Source organism: Lithobates pipiens, unplaced genomic scaffold (assembly GCF_037356315.1).
Source record: "Lithobates pipiens isolate NorthernLeopardFrog02 unplaced genomic scaffold, aLitPip1_a1.2 Scaffold_16, whole genome shotgun sequence".
NCBI lineage: Eukaryota > Metazoa > Chordata > Amphibia > Anura > Ranidae > Lithobates > Lithobates pipiens.
In genome coordinates, this window is record NW_027507748.1 from 624,292,776 (window position 1) to 624,317,853 (window position 25,078).

Consider the following 25,078-nt stretch of genomic DNA (forward strand, 5'->3'; position numbering starts at 1 on the left):
ATGAAAGCCGACCACTGGCTGAAAAGAATGAGTGGTTATACCAGAATGATGCCTGTGGGTTTAGGTATCAAAGTCCAGCAACATACCAGTACGTTGTTGGGCATATATTGTGATTTTTTATTTTTTTTTCATTCAGCCTATGGGCTGAATGAAAGAGATTGATCGGTGGGTATGCCCACCATTAGAATACCTCCCTTCATCCACCCACTTCTAATGATGGGCATACATGCACCATTTATATATGCCGACGCATGGGGGCATCCTCCCGCAAAAGTTAGGAGCAAATTGCTCCTCCGCCCCTGCTGCCCCCATGCTTTGGGCATACATGCTTCTTTTTTTTTTTTTTTTTTAACACTGGTGGTGAAATCACCTCCGACAGCGCTGGAGACACGGCTTTATCTATCGTGGGAGCAAACGCTGTTGCTGTCAAGATAAATAAATCCATGCTGCAGCTGAATGGCGTACCTGAAAACAAAGAAATGGTTAACCATAAAACACAGTAAAGTATAAAAAAAAAAAGACATACCTGAAAAGCAAACCTAAAACATAATAACTATAAAACATTGCAGAATAGAATACAGTAAAAAAGAGCAGAACAATATAGAGAGCGAGAAGTATAAATCGGCAACTATTTTAGTTTTTTTATATTTTTTTTGTGTATTTTTTACTTGTAACTGTAAGGCCGCGTACACACAGGCGGACTGTTCGCCCAACTTTGTCCGCTGAACAGTGTTTCAGCGGACAGTCCGCTCGTGTGTGGGCTTCAGCGCACTGTTTCAGCGGACAGTCTGACGAACAAAGTTTTTCGGAATTTCCGTAAGACTGTCCGCCCAAACTTGGTTTCAGCGGACAGTCCGCTCGTGTGTAGGCTCGTTCGACAGACTAAGTTTCGCGCATGCTCAGAAAGGATTTACACGGCGAAGGTTGCATTGCAGTGTATTGGACGTCGTGTGTGGTCAAGTCCGTTCATGCAAATTTTGAGCGGACTGTTTGTCGGATTGTCTGACGAACTAAGTTGGGCGAACAGTCCGCCCGTGTGTACGCGGCCTAAGGGTTGTAACGGTTCCAGGTTTGGGTCTCTCAAAATGCGATGGCATCTTGGGAGACCCTGTGAACGTGTGCCTAGTCTGCAATGCTGTACCCTGTGCTAAAACTCAACTAGTGTATGGTAGCGCTCAAAACATTCACCAATGCAAAGACCAGGATTTTTAGGACAGCGGGGACAATAATAACGGGTATCACGCCTATATCCCCCTTTCTACAGACACATTTTCTTTGGGGGGGATCGTTGGGTAGGGGTACTCGGGAGGACATAAGGAAAATGCCTCTCATGCAGCCGGCTTACTGCATTTGGTTGGGGAAGGTGAGGTCGAGCACCGTCTGGAAACAGAAGGGCTCTGACTATCTCTTCCTGGAATTTAAGGAAGGATCCAATCCGTCCTGAAGCTCTGTATAGCACATCAGCTTTCAGCAAAGCCAATTGAAAAAACAGACACTTTTTTGTACCAGCATCTGGCCTTACGGGCAACTATGTACGGCGCCAACAACTAGTCGTTGAGGTCCACCCCTCCCATATTTTGGTTATATTCGTGGACACAGAAGGGTTTCTCCACAACACCAGTCGCCGTAGTAATTTGGACCGTCTTGTCTGCATGAAGGGAGGTAAGAACGAAAGCATTCTTATTATCCCTCCAATTCAAAGCAAGCAAGTTATTACACCCAAGCAGGCTCTGTCCTCAGCCTAAGATGGGAATCTACAAGCCGCTGGGAAAAGCCCCGGTGATTAGATTGCACAGTGCCACATGCTTCAATCTGTTGATCAAACAAGTGACTAAAAAGTGGCACACTTGTGTAATAATTGTCTACGTACAAGTGGTACCCCTTTCCGTATAAGGGTGACACCAAGTCCCACACAATCTAGCCAGCGCTTCCTATGTAGTCAGGGCAGTTTGTCGGCTCTACGTGACTATCTCTTCCCTCGTAAACCATAAAACGACATATATAGCCTGTGGCCCTGTCGCAGAGCTTATACACCTTGACCCCGTATCTAGCACGCTTGCTGGGAAGGTACTGTTTGAATGACAAGCCGCCAGAAAACGTAATCGGGGACTCCTCAACACAGACAACTTGATGGGGAGTAAACAAGTCTGCAAAATGTTGGTTTAAGTGGTTTACGAGGGGCTGAATTTTGTAGAGCCGATCATATCCAGGGTCTCCACGAGGACTACAGAGTTCATTGTTGTTGAAGTGCATGAACCGCAAGATCTGCTCGTATTTGCCCTGGCCATGGAAGCAGAGAACACGGGCATAGGGTGATTTGGGTCAGTGGACCAATATGACCGCAACTCACTCTTTTTGGTTATGCCCATGAGGAGAAAAAGGCCCAGAAAGGTCTTAAATTCAGAAACTTTAATGCAAGGGAGGACTGGGGAATAGTGACGATGTGTTGATCAGCTTACAAATTGCTTTGGTCCACAATAGATCTATAGAGATCTTCAGTGAGAAACAGCTAATAAAAATCAAGTGATGTAAAATCAACTGTTTCCACCTGAATGCCAGGTTGGCCAGTGAATGGGGGAAGTACGGGTGCTGCAGAAGTGGCGGGTTCCCAATAAGGATTGACTAATTCTGCAGAAAGGGCACTATGGGCTCGACGTGCCTGTCTTTTTCTTCTTGGTGTCAGCGGGACACTACTTGTGCTTACCACCTCACCAGCTTGAACTGCACTTAATGGGACTCGCCATGTCACCAAGTGTTACTACAATGCTGGATGTATGTTCAGGGTGTAGTAGGCCGCTGGTGCTTGCCAGTGCACCAGAAGGAATAGCAGCGCTAGTACTTCTCTGCTCCATACAAGAGTCCTGCGGTTCTTGCACCTCAACAGCAGAAGAAGATTGGCGTCTGGTACACCTGACCTTGGCAGGGACCACAACTCAGTCGTCAGAGCTGTCATGGAGCCGCTGTTGTCTACAGGATCGTATTCTGAGCCTGAATCTGACAGATGAGTGACTTCCACTTTACTATCTGTCATGCTCAGAAATGTTAGAGATCACAGGGATCAGACCTGACTCTGTGAACGCTGCAGTTATGTTTAGTGCTTTGTAAGTGACAGTGATCGATTGATACAGCACATGGGTGGGCTAGGCTGGGCGGAGGGGCAGAATGCAGGTGCTATCAGGTATCTGGGCTGATCCCGCTAACACTGCGTTTTTGGGAACCCTAAACTGCTGGGGACGCTAGTATAGATCTGATCCGACCAGATATTGATTCGTTCAGATACTATACCACTAAGGGAGGTGTATGCTGCATGCGTGGGTGTTAATGGTACTGGCACTAACCTGATGCCTGGGGTGACGCAGACCCTATCTGATCCTAAAACCTAACTTATATCACCCGCCGGGGCAATCAGGGGATTAAACCTTTATTGGGTAATAAACAACGGGTGCCCTGACACTATAAAAAAACTAACTAACCAGAGTCACCCGTAACAGTTATACGGTGATCACTGGTGAAAGGGTTAACTAGGGGGGCAATCGGGGTTAAAACCTTTACTAGGTAGTATATGGGGGTAACCGACACTATAAAAAGCTGACGGCGAACCTAAATACCTGCCTGACTAGCGTCACCTGTGACACTAATACAGCGATCAGAAAAACGATTGCTTAGTGACACTGGTGACGGGGGGTGATCAAGGGGTTAAACCTTTATTGGGGGTACCCTAGACCTAAAGGGGCCTACCACTAACTCCCCTATCACTTATAACAGTCACGAATGACACCAATGCAGTAATCAGAAAAAAGAAAAAAAAACTGCTATTGGTGTCACGGTGACGGGGTGAATGGGGGGGGAGTGAAAAGTGTGCCTGCGTGTTCTTCTGTTATTTTAGTGTTTGGTGCATTCTTAATTGATGTCTTCTCTTCTCGACGACAGAACGAAAAGACCGACACGAGGTGATGTGAGCATTTCCTCTCCCTCTATTTACATTACAGGAGCAGAGGAAGCATGCTATTCGTCAGGAGCGATCGCGAGGGGGTGGACATGAATTAATGGCCTCCTCCTCAGCACGGATCGCTCCTGTAGGAATTCCAACCACTGCAGGCAGGGGGGGTGCGATCGGGCCCCCCACCTGCTGGGAGGCAGGGACGTCTAGGTATGCCCATATGGCTGCCTGTGCCATTCTGCCAACGTACATCGGCGTGTGGCGGTTGGCAACTGGTTAAGGGCATAACAGTCTTGGCTTACTTAGATGATCTATTGTTAACAGACCAGTCAGTGGCTCGCTTGAAGCAAGAAGTAGCCATTACAAGCAGTTACCTGAAGAGTCTGGGTTGGATTCTCAACCTGAAGAAATCCTCCTTAAAGCCATTATAAGGGTTGGAGTATCTGGGCCTGATCATAGACAGCCCAGGAAAGGGTGTTCTTGCGCCCCCCCAAAACAGTATTCTGTCTGCTTGGAAAAAGATGATTCAAGCTTTGGATTTGCCAGTGCGGCTGTCCCCAAGAGTGTCCCAAAGCCTCACTTGGTGGTAACTAACTCAGAACTTGCTGAAGGGAAAGTCCTACAGACCAATTATCTGGAAGGTAGTAACGACAGATGCCAGCCTGTCAGGCTGGGGAGCAGTAATAGAAAAGACGACTGTCCAGGGACAGTGGTCAGGAACCGAAAGAGCCTTGCCAATCAACATCCTAGAGATTCGGGCAGTGTATCTGGCTCGGAGAACCTGGACCTCCAAGTTAAAGAAATGTCCCGTCAGGATCCAATCCGACAATGCCAATGCTGTGGCATATATCATTTACCAAGGGGGCGCCAAAAGTCTCTCAGCTCAGAGAGAGGTGAACCAGGTTCTAACTTGGGCAGAAAAGAATGTCCCATGCCTATCAGCAGTTTTCATTCCAGGAGTAGAGAATTGGCAGGCGGACTACTTAAGTCACCAGCAGTTATTCCTAATGGAATGGTGACTTCATCCCGAGATTTTGCGGGCTGTTTGCCAAAGATGGGGGACTCCATGTAGACCTTCTAGCATCCAGAAGGACAAGGGATGCACTTGCATACGGAACAGATGTGTTGGTGACCCCGTGGGATCAGTTTTCACTGATCTGTGCATTTCCCCCGATTCAATTGCTACCTCGACTTCTTTGTAGGATCAAGCTGGAAAGAAAGCCGACAATACTGGTAGCACCAGCATGGCTCAGGAGGTCAGGGTACGCATAAATTGTGAAGATGGCAGTGGAGGGACCCATGGTCCCTCCCACTAAGGCCAGACCTGCTATCACAGGGGGCGATATTCCATCCTGCTTTACTAACGCAAAATTTAACGGTCTGGCTATTGAGACCCACATTCTGAAGAAATGTGGGCTTTCCAGGTCAGTTATTTCTACTTTGATTAATGCTAGGAAGCCAGCTTCCATAGCTATATATTAGAGTCTGGAAGACTTATGTTTCCTGGTGTGAATCCAAGGGTTGGCACACTCGGAGATATATCATAAGCAGAATTCTTGCCTTTCTACAATTAGGCGTAGAGATAAAGTTGGCCCTGAGTACTATTAAGGGCCAAGTCTCAGCCTTATCAATTTTATTTCAAAGACCGCTTGCTACGCATTCTTTTGTTCCAGGGTTTTGTGCAAGGAGTGATGCGGATTAATCCACCAGTTAAATCACCCTTAAGCCCTTGGGACTTGTATTTAGTTTTGTCGGTGTTACAAAAACAGCCATTACATACAGCATATTCCTTTAGTCCTTTTTTGACAAGGAAGCTGGTATGTTTGGTTGCTATATCCTCAGCAAGGAGGATATCAGGATTGACTGCTCTTTTCTGTAAATAGCCATATTTGATTATTCATGAGGACAGAGTGGTGTTGCGCCCTCATCCAGGCTTTTTGCCAAAGGTCGTTTCAGGCTTTCATCTGAAAGGAGATATTGTCCTGCCATCGTTTTTCCCAAAACCATGTTCCACGGAAGAAAAGTCACTACGTTGTCTTGATGTAGTGAGAGCAGTGAAAATCTAGTTAAAGAAAACTGCTCAGATTCGTAAGACTGATGTCTTATTTATTCTGCCAGAGGGTCCTAAGAAAGGACAGGCAGCGTCAATATCCACTGTCGCTAAGTGAATTCGACAAGTTATAATTCAAACTTATGATTTAAAGGGAAACATCCCCCTTTTCAAGTTAAGGCGCACTCTACCAGAACGGTTGGTGCTTCTTGGGAAGTTCGTCACCAGGCCTCCATGGCTCAGATCTGCAAGGCCATGACTTGGTCTTCAGTGCTTACATTCATCAAATGTTATCAAGTGGATGTAAGATGGAATGAGAATATCGCCTTTGGGTGCAGTGTGCTGTAGGCAGCAGTATAAGTCCTCAGGGCTGGGGGTTGCCCTACAGGTTGCGTCTTCCTCCCCTCAAGTAGCATTGTTATGGGATGTCCCATCAAGTAAATACTTGAGGCTATGTGTCCTATGATATACGATAAAGAAAATAGGATTTTTAAAATGGCTTACCTGTAAAATCCTTTTCTTGGAGTACATCATAGGACACAAAGCTCCCGCCCCTCTGTTTTAAGGGGTGTAAGTTTATTGATTGGCTACAAAATCTGAGGACTCCTGGAACGAGGAGGGGCTATATGGGGGAGTCAACTTCCCTTGTTGGTTATACCAGTGTCAACGCCTGAAGGTAGGCCCATAACCCATCAAGTAAATACTTGAGGCTGTGTCCTATGATGTACTCCAAGAAAAGGATTTTAAAGGCAAGCTGTTTTAAAAATCCTATTTTTTATTTATTTATTTTTTTAGCAATTAAAATGTTATTCTTTCCTACGGAACAGAACCTCTTGTTCCTGAAAATAAATCCCAGCAGGTTACACTCAGTTTTAGAAACCGTTATGCAAGCAGCATCTAAATCCTAAGCTACTGGACTACTCAGCTATTCTAAAATAAAAAATATATAAATTAAATACAAAATGTGTTGTTTAAGCTTGAAATTAATACTTTGTGAATATGTCATTTCTATAAATGGAGCATTATTTATTTTATAGCCCAGGCCGGCCGAAGAAGGCAGCCACTAAAGAGCCAGAATCAGACGACGACATGGATGTATCACAGAACAGCCCAGCTCTTAGTGACAACATGTCAAGAGAAGAGGAAGAAGAGGAGGAGGAGGAAGAGGTGGCTCCTGTACCTGTAAGTTCTTGGACATTGCATACTTATGCTTTTACTCTTCTAGTTCACATCTGCGCAGTGCGTTCATGCGCGTTTTCTGGTGTTTGATGGATTGACATAATATAGGGCCTGTTATTGACAATGGCAGCCTTAATGTGCATTTGCAGTCAAAATGTTTTCTTTTGGATGACGTTAGGTGCTACTGCACCTGCGTTGCCTTCTGATTTTCAGTGTGATTAGTGCAACTTGGTTGCGTTTTGGCCTTGGTTTGCATAGTCAGTGAGACCAAAATTGCACTGTGATTGCACCAAAGTAGCACAGGACCCTTTTCCAAAATTCTGCATTGATGTGAATGGACACCATTGAAAACAATGTGATTTCCATTGTCATGCGATTCTGTGCAACTCAAATTGCATCTGAAATTACACTAGCATGAACCAGGCCTGAATACAGTTTTCTTATTTGTATTTTTTTATGTTATGTCGATCGATTAACCAGCTTGGGTACAAGAGCCTGTCAGATTATACATGCGATTATTGCTAGTGACTATGGGGGCCGGCTTGAGAACAAGATTTTTATTTTATTTTTATTGCTGTTTTGTCACTGCTAAGGAGATTTCTCCTCTCTTTCCAACTATATAACTGCATTGTCATGGGGAGTTGAAGGGGAAAGGGTAATGTCCAGTTCAGGGTGAAAGACAGCAATACAATGGTTGACCCTTCCTGCGAGAATTTTTTTTCCAATCAAGACACCTCTTCTGGTGACACATTTTGGGTATCTTTGCACTTTAAGTTGAATGAAACCTCTGCAAAAAAAAAAAATCTTTGAACTGGAGCCCGGGTGCTTTTACCTATAATGTGCTAGTATGCACATAATCGCAGTTATACCTAGCTAGTTATCCCATCCAGCACTGCGCTGTCATTGCTTCTGTCGGTCTTTCTGGTTCTGACTGACTCTTCAGTCTCATGGTTGGCCAGGCCACATTGGTGTCACTATCAGTGCATGTGTACAGGAGTAACATCGTCATATCAAAGTACGCAGGGGAGGTATATTACGCTCTGTCTTGGGTGGACCTCTCAGAGATGTGACATTGCTTCATAGAAATGGATCCAAACACCATAACACAAAAGGCCTATGCAACAGGGAAAACGCATACACTTCCCAGAGTTCGTAAAAAGAGCCTATAGATCAATATTTAAATAGTTGCAATTTTTCCAAAGTGAACATACTCTTCTCTTACTTTTCTAGGTACGACGCCGAGCACCTAAAAAACGATGAAGCAGGCAGAGCTTGCAGTAGAGTGAAAAAAGAAGGCTGTACATGGATACAGAACTGAGGCTGTATATGTACTGAAAGGGGTCATGCACTGACAGCAGGAATAGACTGATTTCACACCCCTGAAAATGCAGCCACAACTCTATCAATAACTGTGGGTATTTGTGTGGTTTGTAACGTGCGCCAGACATGTAGACCCGAATATGTAAATAGCTCATTTTTTTATGTGTTAAGATGCTTGTATAACTTTCGTTTTGCAGCTTTAAACCTGACATTACAGTGGCTCATCAGATTTTCCAAGACGACAAAGTGAAGCAATATATGCCATTGTGTGTTGTAATTCTGTTAACATTTTACTGTGAAAAACAAACTCATTTTACACACTGTCATGTTTTTGTGTTGTCATAGTCTTGTTGTTTCTATGACCTTTTTTATTTCTGTGTTCTATTGATCTGGGCAGCTCTTGGCCATTCATGGTGCATCCCCTGGCTGTTCATATCCCATGTGCTCCCCCTACTCTTTCCAAGAAGCTTGGTGACCAATAGAACATCACAACAAGACTGTCAGAATGCTGCCGTTCTCCAGTATTGTTGCCAGGCCTTAGTGGCTGGCTGTCTTGTGGCATTGCAGAGTGTAAGAAAGATACATTTAAAACTATTCTAATTTCTAAAGTGTTTGCGCTATGAAAATAATGTATTAAAGACGCTACCTATTTTATCTCCCTTTCCAGTTTCCAGTAATTTACCTTTTTTTTTGTAGATTTTCTGATGTTTTTTTTTCATCCTTCTGTGTAAGTTGATATTGTAAAAGCAGAAACACGCAGAGTACATCAGTAACCTGCGAGCTGCAATTCAGACATCTTTTGTGTAAAGTGAATGTTTTTTCAGCCTGTCAGTTCACAAAAAGCAGCTGACATTTCAGCATAAGGTATTATGAAATAAAGCGGAGCTTCAGGCAAATTCTTCAATGCAAGTATTCCTAATTTAAAGGTATTTTAAATACAGGTATACATGCCTGATTGTGTAATATTTTTCTTTAACCCTGTGCAATTTTGTAACCCTCTGAACTGTTTGCAGCCCTTAGTGTGTGGAGGGTAACATTCTAAACAGCGCGATTTGCACAATGCTGTCAGTCTAATGCTGTTTTGAAGTAGCAGATTCATGTTACTTTCTAGCAGTAAAAATGAGCATGCCAGTCACCTAAAAGCTACTCCTCCCATGGTGCAAGACACTAGAGCAAATCCACTTGAAATTCAGGGGCGTGGTGATCTGAACAGTTTGTGTTAATATCATAACCTGGTATGATGAAGGGTAGATTGAAACGCTATGCAATTCAGTGTGGATTATTTAACTGCTGGGACATGCTGCTCTGATTTGCTGGTGGCCTCGCATTTTCATCTTGTTGGGATCAGTCAAACACTATACACACAATACAGTAGGACACGGTCGTCGGACACCGTGTAATGCTGTTCCTTCCATGTCCAGTAAGCAGTTTGGGATAGCAAATTTTTTTGTTTGTTAATAAATGTGATGTTTACCTGCACAGTGCAATTTAGTATCTTCGTCCACAGTTCAATATAAATAAATATTCTATAAATTCATATGCAACAAAAATGGAAACGATAATACACTCAAAATTGCAAAATGCATATATGAAATATGAAAAATCCAATAAAGTGCTTCATTAAGTTTGTCTTGTGCTTATTATTTTCAGTTCAGAATAAAGTGCAATTTTCAGTGCCAGTGTTAACATGCTCCCATTTTTTAACACCACACTCACCAGCCATCCATGACCCCTTAATATGCTAAGCGGGTCTACGTACAATCAAGGATCTCTCCTCCTGCTTCCTTTTAGGCCCCTTTCATACTTGTGCAACTTTGGACTTCGGAGTCGCATGACAAGTCATACCCGATGATTCCCAATGAAAACATTCGTATCTGTGCAACTTCAAGCCACACCGAATTCAAAGTAGTCCCTGTACTACTTTTGTCCAACTCTGATGCGAGTTGAGGTCCATAGACCTCAAGTTTACACAGGCATTCCCTAAAATCGTGCAACTTTCAAGACACAGCAGTGTGAAAGGGGCCTTAGGCTGTATCCCAGTATCACACTTTCACCTCCAGAGACCACCACATAGGTACTGTACTTGGAACAAAACCAACGGTATACTCCATATAGTGTATTATTGCTTATTTATTAAGTATTAAAATGGTTAAACACACACGTAGATATTGCTTGCCATGCACAAGCTCACTTCTGGTTTGTGGAACGCAGGAGCGTCCTGAACACACTGTAATGTGCTCATAGATCACGGCAAGCAAGTGTTTTTAACCATTTTAATCTTTAATAAATAAGCTATAGTACATTCATTTAGAGTATACCCTTGATTTTGTTCCATGTACTTATGTGGTGGTCTCTGGAAAAGAAAGTATGATACTGGAATACCTGGATACAGGGAGCAAGAGGAGCCTTGGAGGAGAGATCCTTGAGTGCAAATATAGCGGCCTAACATATTAATGGATATCGCTGGTGATTGTGGTGTTCAAAGGGGGAGCATGTAAATTGCACATTATTTTAAATTGAAGATAATTACGCTGTGTAGGTGAATATCATATTTTATTAACAAACACAATAGGGGGGTGTATTATTGCACCACATCAACAAATATATATATTTTTGAGGTTTTCCAGTTAGTTGTCCATTGAATGTTACCACTGCTGGTATTTCAGAGGGAGAACAACTGCACATAAACTAAAGCATATAACTGAGATCTAATTTTGTATATTTTTTTTGCCTGGAACTCTGCTTTAATATTCCAGTGTTTCAGAAAATAGAACTTGCATCACTGACAAGTTCTATTAACCGTTAAGGAACTCGAGCACTAGTAGAGGTTTGAATCTAACCTTGCCAAATAACATAACAATTGTACACAACCTAAATTACTGGTGTGCTTTTAAGTGCTAGGTAAATAGAGAAATTTTCCTTTTTTTTTTTTTTTTTTTTTTTATTCTGAAGTGACTTTCTTTACCTCCTAAAAAATCCAAGAAAAGTGAAACTAAAACTCCAATGTTTTTTTGTTTGTTTTACTGTGTTGTGCTGCCCATATAATGTGAGGGAAGTGGAAACATATCTGTCCTTTGTGAGAGTGTCAAGTACTGACATTGGTTAAAAGTGTTTGGATTTTTTTTTTCTCATCCATTGAGGGACCCAGGAATCCATTCACCTTTAGGTTATACTGCCGCCTACAATAGAATTGGATGCTGGCAAACAAAAAAAAACTGGAGGTCAGCCCAGGATAATCCCTCGTATTAGCAGCATTCCTCAGCTTTTTTCTTATGTCCTAAGAGAATATGCACCTTTTCTTCAGCTCTGCTGTGTAAAAGACTAAGCTATTTTCACTGGCACCATTTTTTTTTCAAGTTTTCTTTCAATCAATGCTCATTTCTACTTTACTAGGGCAGTTTTCTTCAGTTATAGTTATGCAGTGTGGCCATAATTAGCCCAGCTTTTGGAGTGCCACATTCAGGTCCCAATGGACTTGTGGCAAAAATAACCTGGAAGTGACCTTTTGGGCACTGGCTTCCACAGAAGGTGTAAGCACAAAAGCCTTCTTGCATTTACAATGACAGCTTTCCTCTTGCCAGCTCCCACAGATCCCTGCCCACCCTGCAGATTCAGTGTAGGATGGAGCATCATGTGGTAACTGCACTGTGATTCCCATCTGTGCACAGATGCCAACCAATGATCTCTCCAAGTGGGAGAGAGAGGCAGAGCTGCCTACACTGCCAGGAGGGGAGGTACTAGGCCGGGTATGTGAGGCAAGGAAGCTTTTGGAGGTGGGATGAGGTGCTGTGGAGGGAAATGTATGCAAAAATTAGGGCAAATTGTGTAGAGATCAGAGACAAGGAGGTTTGGAAGTGAGATAGGAACAGCTTGTGAAAGAGAGTTGAACCCTGCACTCATCGCACCCCTGAAATCTGTACATACTGCATCTCTGTACTCTACATAGCCCATTCCTAAACTCTGCACTTAATGCACTCCTGCTATGTATTGCCCCTTTAAGATCCTCCCACTATATAACTTGGCCAATCCCACGGTTCGATGTGTTTGGTTGGGGGGGGGGGGCGTGGTTGAGCTCTTGCGCCTATTTTCTGAGAAAAAAAAAGCCCTGGATGTGCTGAGGTGGCCCACAATTATATTGAGTTTTACACTCCTGGTTTAGGTGGTGAGGGTTTCCCTCTCAGCCACTGCTTCTTTCAGAAAGTCTGAATCCCTTTTTGTCAGCCCTGTTGATCCCCTTAGAAGTGTACCAGTTTCTCATTCCACCATCTTTAGGTAGCTCTCAAAGATCGGGATCCACCATTTCTTGTCAAGGTGCACTAGACTAGATCTTTGAGTGCTTCTTGGCTTTTTTGCATCAAACTACTTTTTCCTGAAATTTGCTAATGTGCCTTCTCGTCATTTGTTCACACATTCTTGAAGTTCTACTGGGTGGATTTTAAGGCCTTATCCAATGCCAGCTCGGTGTGTAATGTCCTTCAGGCAGTTCTTTGAGCTGCAGGTAGTCACCAGTTATCTGTTTTCTTGGACCTGTCCGCGTTTGTTTTCTGGGTTGCCCACCCCTCTAGTTGGACTGCTTTTGAATATCCATAAGAAGAATGCCTTTTTATGCCCCTCAATGAATGACAAAGGAAGCAGGATTTTTGTGATCATAGTAAAATAATTTTGCTTGTGTCTTTTGGTCTTTTGAAGAACACTTTTGGTTTTTGATCTTGCTCTTTGAGCTGTTTGCCACAAACTGAGCAGAATGCTAGTAGTAGTATGGGCTACCCTGAGCTGGCCTACAGTGTATGCTTTGCCAATGTTGATTTCTCCTGTAGGCAGATTATACTACTACCCACAGGTAAACGATTGGATGATCGTAAGCTCTATGGACCCCAAGAAAAGGATTTTACAGTAATACTGATCCTATTTTTCACAGCACAACATTTTTTGTCGGGTGCAAAAGGAATGTTTTTTTTTTGTTTTGTTTTTTAATACTTGTGTAATAAGATTTTTAAAAGTATGAAAATGTCCTTATAAGCAATGACAATGCAAAATGAATGAAAAAGATTCTCTGTGGTTTAACTTTGGTGTTAGATCTGCAGGTTTGTTTGTTTGTTTGTTTTTTGGACAGTGTCAACGATAAGTTGGAAGTTGATGTGGTGGTATTTTTTTTTTTTTTTTTTATATATATATAGGAAGTACATTTCTATAAGTAATGAAAACTGCTGAGCTGCCTTTGTATGTATTTCTGTGCCAACTGGAATTTAACATGATGAATTATAGTAAAAATATTACTTTTTTGTTTAATGGAAAGATTTTGGAATTCTATGGTCTTTCAGCTTGAGAAATTTAATTTTTGAAATATTTTTATTCATCAACCAGTATTTTATTCTTGTCCCTCCTTCAGCTAAGTGTCTACTGGCAAACTGCTAAATTCACATTAGAAATACATATATTGGTGCTGTTTTATTTTCGAAAAGCTGTGTACATGGAAGTCCTCAAGTTACATACATCGGACTTACGCCTCATACTTACAAACGGAAGGAGACGTCAGGAAGTGAGAGGAAATCTACCCCTAGGAAGGGAAATAAACTACTGTAAGAGTTATCATGGGGAAAAAGGTGTCTTCATTGAAACTATATCACTAATCCTTGTTTCCACAGCAACCCAAAATTTTCAAAAGCCAATTGTCACAGGGACAGAAAGTGAGGAGAAATCTTCTGAACAGGGACACACTGAAACAAACATTACAGAGGTGTTACCCCTTCCCCATGCTATCCAAAACTTAAAAATACATGGAATTATACTTAACAAAAAAAATTACCTGTTCCAAATTCAGCTTGAGGACAAACCTAGAGGACCTTGTTTGTAACCCAGGGGACTGCCTGTAAATCTCTGTCATCTTATGATCCAGATACCTTTTACCAGACAGCAAAATCATGTCTTGGACCTCGTTTTCATATACAATACCTGGACAGGCCCCCAGCTTGCTGATTGGACCAAGAAGAAGTAACACACTGATGAAGCCTTCCTTCTGCTTCCTCTTCAGTCAAAAATGTTCTCTGTCAGCATATGAACAATGCTGCATTCCCTTACTGCCCACAATTTGTATGCAAATGTTTATGAAACCTGTCTTTTCAGTAGACAAATATGTCTAGACATACACAATATAATATAAAATGTCCATTATATTTAAAAGCTGGCTGATTGAGATTAAAATGGCATGATTAAACCCCCTGCTTGCCACGACTAACATCCATGCCTGGAGTTCTTCTTTCAGTCCACCAAACCATGTAAAAGCTAAAATGTGTAAGCATCCCACTACCATTTACCCACTGATCTGTAGGAGAGCCCTGGGTGTAGCCTTTTATAGAAGGAATATAATAGAAATTACATTTTTGCTGTAGCAATTAGAGAAAGTTATGTTTATTTTAATAATGGAGCAAATATTGCATTAGAAAACAATCTTCAAGGTAAATGTTTGAAGTGTTTTAAAAGCTCTCTCGCATTGCAGATTATTGAACAATCACAAAAGCTTCTACCAGACACCAGTAGTGTCTCATATGGAAATTGAGACCTTCTAGCTTAATGAAAATGTTCACATTTTATTGTTACTTGGATGTGGAACAATTTATGCACTTGACAGTTATTCTTGAATCCTGGCACTGGAAATACTGCCCTATCCAAGTGTGATATTTCACTTCCATCAAACATTTTACACTGTAAATGCCGCTTACACCGTATACAATGTTGAATATTTAAAGACCCTGTCAGGTCTCTAGCACCATGAGCACCATAAATGGCATCTTTCTCCTGCAATAAAAGAGGTAGTACATGTACCTCACAGGCTTCCTTCTGTTGCAGCACTGCAGCCTCTGTTTTCTCAGCATTTGACACTAGCAACAGATGTTGGGGATTTGTGTCCTTTGCAATGCATTTTGTTTCCTTCCTCTGATTTCTAACTCACTACTGCATTTAGAAGTGATGTAGGGGTCAGGATTTTGACCAGCGCTCAAGTCCTGTGGGAATGCATGGGAACGGAGTTCCTGTACTTTTTCCACAACAGGAACTCAGTTCCCATTAGCAGCCGTGTCCTGCAAGACTTTGAAGTATGTGAGCTGTGTGGCAGGTGCTACACCAGTAGCTGCCGACACAGGCATTGCCAGTAGGGGGCCCCATGACAGCTTCCGCTTCGATCTACCTGTCAATCACAGCTAGCTGACGGGTAGATCAGGTCTAGGTCTAGCTGACGGGTAGATCAGCTATTTTGCTCACAGGACATGCAGGGAAAGAGGTGAGCTGACGGAGGAACATCAGTTTGGGGTGGTAAGCTGAGCACAATACCTGGCAAAGTTTAATGCCAGGAAGAAAGTTTATGTGGCAATATGTGAAGGGTTGGAATAGCAGTGAGTGTGTGTTGGAGCCCTGCAGAGTTTGCACCCCCAGCTAACATACATCTCCTAATCAGGAACACATCTCCCCAAGCATTCTGTCCAGATAATGTGCAGTTAATTTATGACCTTTCCGTTTAACCCCGTGTTATCCAAACTCTGTTCAATGAAAAGTGTAAACTCACCACATAAACACTCTATATATAAAATAAAATTCCCCAATAAAGATCAAAACATGATCATATTTGCATGGAAGCACAATTGAATGAATGCTGATTATTCAGAGAATTGCCGTATTTATGTTTGAGGATTGTTTTTATGTACTAACAGTTAAGCTTCATACACACAATACGAAAATTGGATGAAAAATACCAAGCGTTCGTGCATATGAGTGTAGCGGATGACATTTGGGATCAAATGTCACATGCATTGTAAATTTAGTTTTTGCTTCAGGATCCTACGGTACTGAGGGTTAATTGTGTAGGTAAGCCTTAACACCAGTCTGGCCAGGCCATGATTGATGATCTGTCTGGTCATGTGAACGGCGAGGTGCACATGACAGGCTAGAACCAGGCCTGGTTGGATGTTTAGGTATGGCCCTCTCGGAGCAAATTAGCGGGAGTGCTGGGTCCGCTGAGGAGTTTGGGAGAGGGTACTTAAGCAAGTGTGGGTCACGTGTTCGGGGTCCCGGGGTTGTTCGTGAGACCCGTGTGGTCTGTTCTGGTTTCAGGACTGGGGTAGCCCCACGAGGGGTCGCGGTCACGGGGTGTTCGACATCCCTCAGCATGTTCCTGTCAGTGGCCTCTGATAGACCCGACTGGTCTGGGGTAGGGATCCGTCTGTTCCCGAGTCTCGGAACCTGCTGGACCGAGGCGCAGTAACAGAGGGAGGATTCAAAGTGTCTGGGTGTGCTCTCGGCTTGGAGGGGCACCACAGCTCATACAAGTGACTGGGGGAGGAGGGTCAGCAAGTGGCATCCTGAGAAGTGCCTGGTTACTGAGTTGGGAAGGACATTGACGAGTCCACACTTTTCCAGTACCTCAAAGGAAGCGGGGAAACGTTCCAGGTACAGTTGGAAAAAGGTTCCTGTTCATCTTCAGTTGATTGTTCAAGTTTTGAGTCAACGTGCTTACTGCCATGACCTCTGGCTAGAGGTCTGTTCAGCCTTGAAGTACCCAGCTGCGAGTGGCTACTCTCTGGGTGGAAGTAGAGACTTTGTTAAACCTGCAGTTCAAGGTACCTGAGTTCTTCACCCGTACCCTCTGTTCCCAAAGAGACTGTGTTTTGTGAGAGTTCTACTGCAAAATAAAACCTTTTGAAAGGACTTTATCTGTGTCAGTGTACAAGTCGTTGGGTATCAACCCTGGGAACCCCTAGGCGCAGAGGAGCAGGCCAACCCGCCCTGCAACGGGTTATGGCAGCTACACGAGCATATCATTTATTTATTTTGGTGGGGGAGTGGATCTTGGGTGGGAGTTCCCACACTTTTTTCCCCAGGACTTGACCCCTGATTTGGACCATATCAAATTGTGAGCGGAAACTCCTGATGTTTGAACTCCTTAGAAGTTAACAATGGCAGCACTGTAGCAGAAGGTAGGTAGGAGGCACAGAAGCGAGCATACTACTTTTTTAACTGTAAGAGTGCCAATGTCATTTAGAGTCTTGACAAGGTCTGCTTAAGGCAAATCCATAACCAAAGTATCAGCTGAAAAGTGGTTGGTAAACCCTTACCTATACCCAGTGAAGTGTCTGGCCTCAGATAATACACAGAGGTGAAAAAAATCCATCTACACAAGTTGTGCCTGCTAATTTGCAGCCATTTGTTCTGTGCAGCCTTGTAAAACTCAGATGAAATTCAATTGCCATTGTACGCCGGCCGCTTTAAGACGTTATTGGGGGTGCACGCCTCTGGAGCCAATGCGAGTGGCCATGATATCCGCCGGCCACCCCTGATCGCTTCTCAGAGAGCCAGAACGGGGATCTGTCAGGGGAGTAGAGAGATCTGCTGTTCCTAGTGATCAGGAATAGCGATCTCTCTCCTCCTAGTCAGTACACTGCCCTCACAGTTAGAAACTCCCTAGGGAACACTTAACCCCTTGATCGCCCCCTAGTTTTAACCCCTTCCCTGCCAATGACATTTATACAGTAATCAGTGGCTATTTTTACCTCCGACAGCTGTATAAATGTCAGTGGTCCCAAAAAAGTGTCCGATCTGTCCGCCGCAGTAATACTAACAATTGCAGATCGCCGCCATTACTAGTAAATAAAAATTCCATAAATCTATTTCCTATTGTGTAGACGCTATAACTTTTGTGCAAACCAATAAATATATGCTTATTGCAATTTTGGTAAAAAAAAAAAAAAAAAATGTAGAAGAATACATAATGGCCTAAACTGAAGACAATTTTTTTTTGGATATTTAGTATACCAAAAAGTAAAAAATATATATTTTTCTTACGTTCACTGACTGACGCAGCTCCTTCACTTAGACCATGGAGTTGTTAAGCCACCTTCAGGAGAGGACTAGGCAGAGGGGCGGTCCCTTCAGTAAGTCCCTAGCCTGCAGCCTCAGTTTTTTTTTTTCTGCCTAGTGAAGAAGATGGACCTAGGAACCTTGCGGGCCCATCGGTCCGTGGATTTTTTTTTGCAGAAGTTTGCCTTTTTGCACAAAATTAAAATCCTGTGATCTGCTATCAACAGCCGGCTGGGTGACAGGCTGGATACCCTTATCCTTGTAGTCTCCCCAGCCTGGCCAGCGAGCATGTCTAGACCAGAGCTCTGCGCAGGGTTGGCCACGACATGCCCCTCAGGCTCCGACGAGCGTAATGCTCCGGGGCACACATATGACCCGGCAACTGATGTCTGCGTCACAGTGTGCTAGGTCAGCAGCCACCCTGTACTGATCGGAGAGTGGGTCTGTGATGGATTGTTCCCCAGCTCGTCAGGACTGGTAAGTACAGCTCTCTCTGCCTCAGTGGGGCTGAGCAGCTGGGCATTCCCTGGGAGGTTGATTCGGGGGTCCCTCTCTTCTCTCCCTGTCCCCGTGTTCCCTCCCCCCCTGTGGGGGATGCTGCATGGGCTGCTGAGCGGTGTATGTGCCACATAGACGGGGGGTCTCACCTTGGGCAGGGGGCTGCGCTGGGAGGCTGTGCCCTGGATGTCTGTTGTCTCTCCCCTGAAGGTCTGTGTCTGCTGATCGCTGTAGCACTGTTTTCCGCCATTTCTCTGCCTGTTTCACTGTCCCTCTCTACAGTGCTCTGCGGCCATTTTTGGTGTGTCTAGGGAGAAGCATGGTCAGGAACCATTTTTTTTGTAGTTTGGCGGCCATTTTCCCTGTGATTATGTCCTTTATACTGGACACTCAGCAGCCATTTTGTTGTAGCCTAACATGTTTTTCATGCCCAGCACTGACCCCGAGGCTCAGTACAGCGCGTTTTTTTCTCACAGGCACCTGGGAGCTGACACAGGCACAACAAGCTGGACAGTGCAGAACTCGGTCAGGGTGGTAAGTCCTGCGGTGGGGGCCCCTCAACCTGCAGCAGTTAGGGTGGGACCATCACTGTCCTAAGTCCCCAACTGGTGGCAGACAGGGTAGGGTCAGCATGGCTTCAGAAACTGGTGTTTCTTCCCCCGAAATCCAGGCAATTGCAACCGGTTCACCTGCAGACAGTGCAGTGCCTCTGGACGCTTTGTCGGCGGTCCTTAACACGTTCGTTGCCAAGATGGAGGCGGTGCGTGGATGCAAAGGTGGTAAAAAGCGGCCCCCATTCTCTAGGGAGAGCTCTGAGGCTGGTGACCCCTGCTGTTTCAGATGATGCCGCCCAGGACTGATCGGAGAGTGAGGATGAGTCCCCGTCCGGGTCCGTGCACGACAAAGCAATTGTTGGAGCACTTATCACAGCTGTGCGCGATACCCTGAAAATTCAGGACACAGCAGATTCCTTTGCTGAGGTAGCGGTCCCTTAAGCCAGCCCATGCACTTAAGGTGTTTCCATATTTGACTTATTTCGATAAGTTCATATACAAGGAATGGGGTAGACCGCAACGGACATTTTCACTCCCCAAATATATGGCGGTGCATTACCCTTTTGAGGAGAGCCTTCTCAAAAAATGGTTGGCTCCTCCGGTCGTGGACCCCCCAGTATCCAGGTTATATAAAGTAACCACGATCCCGGTAGAGAGGACTCCTGCTTTTAAGGACCCCACGGACAGGAAGGCAGAGGCAGTGGCCCTTTCCTTGTTTACGGTTCTGGGGTTAGCAATGCGACCAGTACTGGCTTCCGCACTTGTGTCATAGACACTTACTGAGTGGGCAAAACTTTTGCTCCGCAAATTGGGGGAGCAACAGGCTTCTGTCTGCCTGGAACTACCAGACCAATTAGTGCAAGGCCTTAAGTAAGTTTGCGACGTGGCTCTGGATACCCTCTCTGTTATCCAGGGCTTCAGTGGTGCTGAGGCGCCTGATTTGGTTAAAATGCTGGTCGGCTGACCAGGCATCTAAAAAAGCCCTGACGAATCTACCCTTCCTTGGTGAGCGGCTCTTTGGAACCTTGTTGGATGACATCATTAAGAATGCCACAGGTGGGAAGAGTACCTTATTCCCACAGGCCAGGAAGGCTAGGGAGCCACACCGTAGGCAAGGGCCCTCCTTTTCTGCTCACAAACGGCATTTTTGTCCATCCGGGGCTTCGGCTAAACGTCCCCAGCCCGGCAGGACGACCTCTGAGGGACAAAAGCGTCCCTGGAAAAGCAGGCCTAACAAGCCTGCAAGCAAGAGTGCTACTGCATGAAGATTTTCCCTCGCCTGTCTCACGGTTGGGGGGTTGCCTTCGGGAGTTTGCAGCCCGGTGGGCCTCTCGGCTATCCGACCAATGGGTCTGCAAACTGATTTCCTCTGGCTACAAGATAAGAGTTCCTCTCTTGGCCACCATACAGATTCTTCCCCTCCAGCATGCCCTTACTCCCTCGCCGGGAGGCCCTAATGGGGGCGGTAAGGGACCTGCTGAGTCACGGGGTGATAGTACCTGTTCCGGAGCTGGAAAGATTCCAGGGGTTTTACTCCAATCTGTTTGTAGTCCCCAAAAAGGAAGGGTTACATCCAATCTTGGACCTAAAAGCCCTCAACTGCACTCCATCAAGGGGACTTCCTGGTATCCTTGGACATCCGAAATGCATACCTGCACATACCCATATGTCTACAGCATCAGATGTTTGTGCAATTTGCAGTTGGGGACGCCCACTACAAGTTTGTGGCTTTCCCCTTTGGCTTGGCATCAGCCCCCCCCCCCCCAGTCTTTACCAAGGTATTGGCTCCAATTTTGGTATTACTACGACAATGCGGGGTTGCGATCGTAGGTTACCTAGACTATCTCCTCCTGAGAGGATCTACCGTCTGCATGGCAATCGCCATGCAGACCCTGCAGGAATTTGGGTGGCTGTTGAACCTAAAAAAGTCGGTGCTCATAGCGACACAGCGTTTGGAGTACCTAGGCTTACTGCTGCACTCTGTGGAAGCAACCGTTTTTCTCCCTCCAGACAAGCTGCAGACTCTCAGAGCCGCGGTAAAACTGTTGATGAACCATAGGTGGTCGTCGCTACGCTTCTGCATGCGAGTCCTGGGGCTCATGTTGGCCTCCTTTGAGGCGGTGCCGTACGCCCAGTTTTACACCAGAGTCTTGCAGAAGGAGATCTTGGCAAAATGGGACAAATCTCTGGATCGGCAGATTCAGGAGAGCCAGTCAGCCAGGGACTCCCTACTCTGGTGGCTGAGATCTGGTGGCACTTCGGTCTGGGAAGTCGTTCCTACCTCTACATTGGACAATGATCACAACGGACGCCAGCCTGACCGGCTGGGATGGAGTACTAGGGGGTACAGTCGACCCAGGGCCTCTGGTCGGAGGAGGAATCCAAGTTGCCGATCATTGTGCTTGAGCTATGCCTCTCCACATGGTCAATGAGACTTCGAGGGTGTCCGATCAGGATCCAGTGAGACAACGCCACAGCGGTGGCATACGTCAATCATCAAGGAGGAACAAGAAGCTCGGCGGCAGTATGGGAGGTCGCTCACATCCTTCAGTGGGCAGAGCGACATGTACCGGCCCTATCGGCCATTTACATCCCGGGAGTGGAAAACTGGCAGGCGTACTACCTAAGTCGCCAGATGCTGGACCCAGGTGAGTGGTCGTTGCATCCGGAGGTGTTTAGGCTCCTATGCCTGCGATGGGGCACATCAGACGTGGATCTACTGGCTTCCCGTCTCTATCGGAAGGTGCCGAGATTCGTGCCCAGGACAAGAGATCCTTGGGCAGACGCGCTGGTGGCTCCGTGGGGTCATTACCAACTGATCTACGCTTTTCCTCCACTAAAGCTACTACCACGTCTTCTCTGCAGAGTGGAGAACGAGGGGATCCTGGTAATTCAGATTGGCCTCAGCATCCCTGGTACGCTGACCTAGTACGCCTGGTTGCGGACGCTCCCTGGCGACTACCGATGTGAGAAGACCACCTGTCTCAAGGTCCGATTCTCCATCCTGCTTTACCATCACTGGTTTTAACGGCATGGCTGTTGAGAGCCAGGTGCTAAGGAACCACGGCCTATCGGACTCTGTTATTTCAACTATGTTGAGAGCACGGAAATCTTCTTCTCGAAGATATATCATCGTACCTGGAAGGCGTACATTGCTGTGTGTGAGGAGAAAGGATGGCGTCTGTGCTCCTATTTCATTTCCAGGATCCTGCTGTTTTTACAGTGTGGAGTAGACCAGAAATTGGCTTTAAGCACCATAAAAGGACAAATATCAGCCTGGGCTGTCTTCTTATATTTTTTTTATTTTTTTTCAGCGACCCCTAGCGTCTCACTCTCTAGTGAGCACTTTTGTTCAGGGTGGGATCAACATGTAGCTCCTCCAGTGCGTCCACCGCTACCCCCGTGGGATCTGAACCTGGTGTTATAGGCGCTTCAGAAACCGCCGTTTGAGAATATCAGAGATTCCCCTATTGGCTCTTTCTCAGAAAGTGGTCTTTCTAGTGGCCATTACATCGGCCTGGAGGGTTTCGGAACTGGCGGCCTTGTCCTGCAAGTCACCTTATCTGGTTATCCATAAGGATAAGGTGGTTTGCGTCTGCAACCTTCCTTTCTGCCGAAGGTGGTTTTGGCTTTCCTCATCAATGAAGACATTGTGTTACCATCTTTGTGTCCTAAACCGACACATCCTAAGGAGGTGGCCCTCCATTCATTGGACTTGGTCCGGGCTCTAAGGGTATATCTGCCACGGCTCCCTTTGGGAAGTCAGACTCTGTTTCTGTAGCTGGTCCGAAAAACAGCATGGCGGTCTCGTCTGCCACCATTTCCAGGTGGATCAGACAGATTGTGGTACAGGCCTACACCTTGAAGGGGCAGGTGCCCCCCTTTCCGGTCACGGGCCATTCCACCAGGGCAATTGGAACCTTTTGGGCCTTCCAACATCAAGCGTCAGTCGCTCAAGTGTGTAAAGCGGTGACTTGGTCGTCTGTTCACACCTTTACAAAATTCTACAAGGTAGATGTCAGTGCAACGGCTGATGCCTGTTTTGGCCACAAAGTTTTGCAGGCGGCCGTGTAATTTGCACTTACATTTTTTAATTTTTTTTTTTCATAAACACAGTTATCTTAAGTAAATGCACTGTTGCATTGTTACCGCAAGTTCTGATGCGGTTAGATAAGGTGGTGACTCCCCGGTTAGGGTGCACTCTGTTTCCCACACTGTTGTGGTGGATGAAGTTTTTTTATGCTGTTAAGCGTAAGAGTAAATAGGATTTTTGTACTCACCGTAAAATCCTTTTCTCTTTAGTTCACTGACTGTCACAGCACCCTTTACGTTATACTGCTTGTTGACATACTGAGGCTGCAGGATACAGGCTGGGGAGTTGTTAATTAAGGGACTGCCCCTTGGGCGGAACTAGAAAGTTCTGGGGTTTTTTTGCGCATGTTAACATGTTCTGCCTAGTCCTCTCCTGAAGGTGGCGTAACAACCCGATGGTCTAAGTAAAGGAGCTGTGGCAGTCAGTGAACTACAGAGAAAATGATTTTACGTACACAAATCCTATTTTTTTTTTTTTTCAAAATTGTCGCATTTTTTTTTTATGGCGCAAAAAAGAAAAACTGCAGAGGTGATCAAATACCAGCAAAAGAAAGCTCTATTTGTGGGGAAAAAGGACAAAAATGTGGTTCGGGCACAACGTCGCACGACCGTGCAATTGTCAGTTAAAGCGACGCAGTGCCGTATCGCAAAAGAAAGATAGTAGGCTACAAATAACTGAAATACAACTCTAATTCCCCCAAAAAAGTTGACGCTGTGTGAACTATGTACAACCAGAATGCAATGATTTTCAAATCTCATCAACCTGTATTTTACCCATAATAGAAAACAAATCAAATGTTTAAACTGAGACAATGTACCGGTTTAAGACAAAAATAAGGTTGTTTTAAAAATTGATGGCAACACATCTCAAAAAATTTGGGACAGGGCAACAAAAAAAACTGGCGAGTACAGTCCTAATTCCAAAAAATTTGGGACAATGGCATGTTTACAATGTTGTAGCATCCCCTCTTCTTTTAAACACCTGGGAACTGAGGAACCAGTTACTGGAGTTTTGGGAGAGGAATGTTGTTCCATTCTTGCTTGGGCATATGCTGCTCTAAAACCTGGATATATCTTTCAGCATTGATGGTGCCTTTCCAAATGTGCAGGCTGCCCATTCCATATTCACTAATCAGAGTGCTGTTAACTCTCCTCTTTAGACTCGTTTCTCATGAAAACCTATTTCCATTAAAATCAAAGCATGCTTTCACATCGGGGTGGGGCGGTGAAAAAACTCCTGCAAGCAGCATCTTTGGAGCGCTACAAAAAAATGCATCAAGAGCACCCTCTCTCCGTGGAATTGAATGGGTAGCACCTCAAAATAGTTATTTTCAGTAACTTGACCTTCAAAAAAGCGCATCGCTAATGCCTCCAAAAGCACATGAAAAGCGCCCAGCATTTTATGGGTAGTTTTCAAACACCTCAGTGTGAAAGGGGCCTGATTAGTCAGGAGGACACTGCGCCCAAAAATGTCATTTGTCAAACCTCCCCGGCTACCATGCTTTGGACAGTTGTGGTTGCTGACCAGGTGCTGTGTGGGGGAGTTGGGTACTGTTTCATACTAAGCTGATACTGAAGTTCATGAAAGCAGAGAACCTA

At 45.0% G+C, this 25,078-nt stretch overlaps 1 protein-coding gene across 1 annotated transcript in view; it reads left to right on the plus strand.

Annotated features, from left to right (window-relative positions):
• Positions 1–9,143, plus strand: part of PDS5B (PDS5 cohesin associated factor B) — a 177,030-nt gene extending 167,887 nt beyond the window's left edge. Inside the window, exons 33-34 of the mRNA XM_077484113.1 lie at positions 7,028–7,172; positions 8,400–9,143. Of these exons, the coding sequence (XP_077340239.1) occupies positions 7,028–7,172; positions 8,400–8,429 (175 nt within the window). The 3' untranslated portion in view covers positions 8,430–9,143. The remainder of the gene's footprint in view (positions 1–7,027; positions 7,173–8,399) is intronic.
• The last annotated feature ends 15,935 nt before the right edge of the window (positions 9,144–25,078 follow it).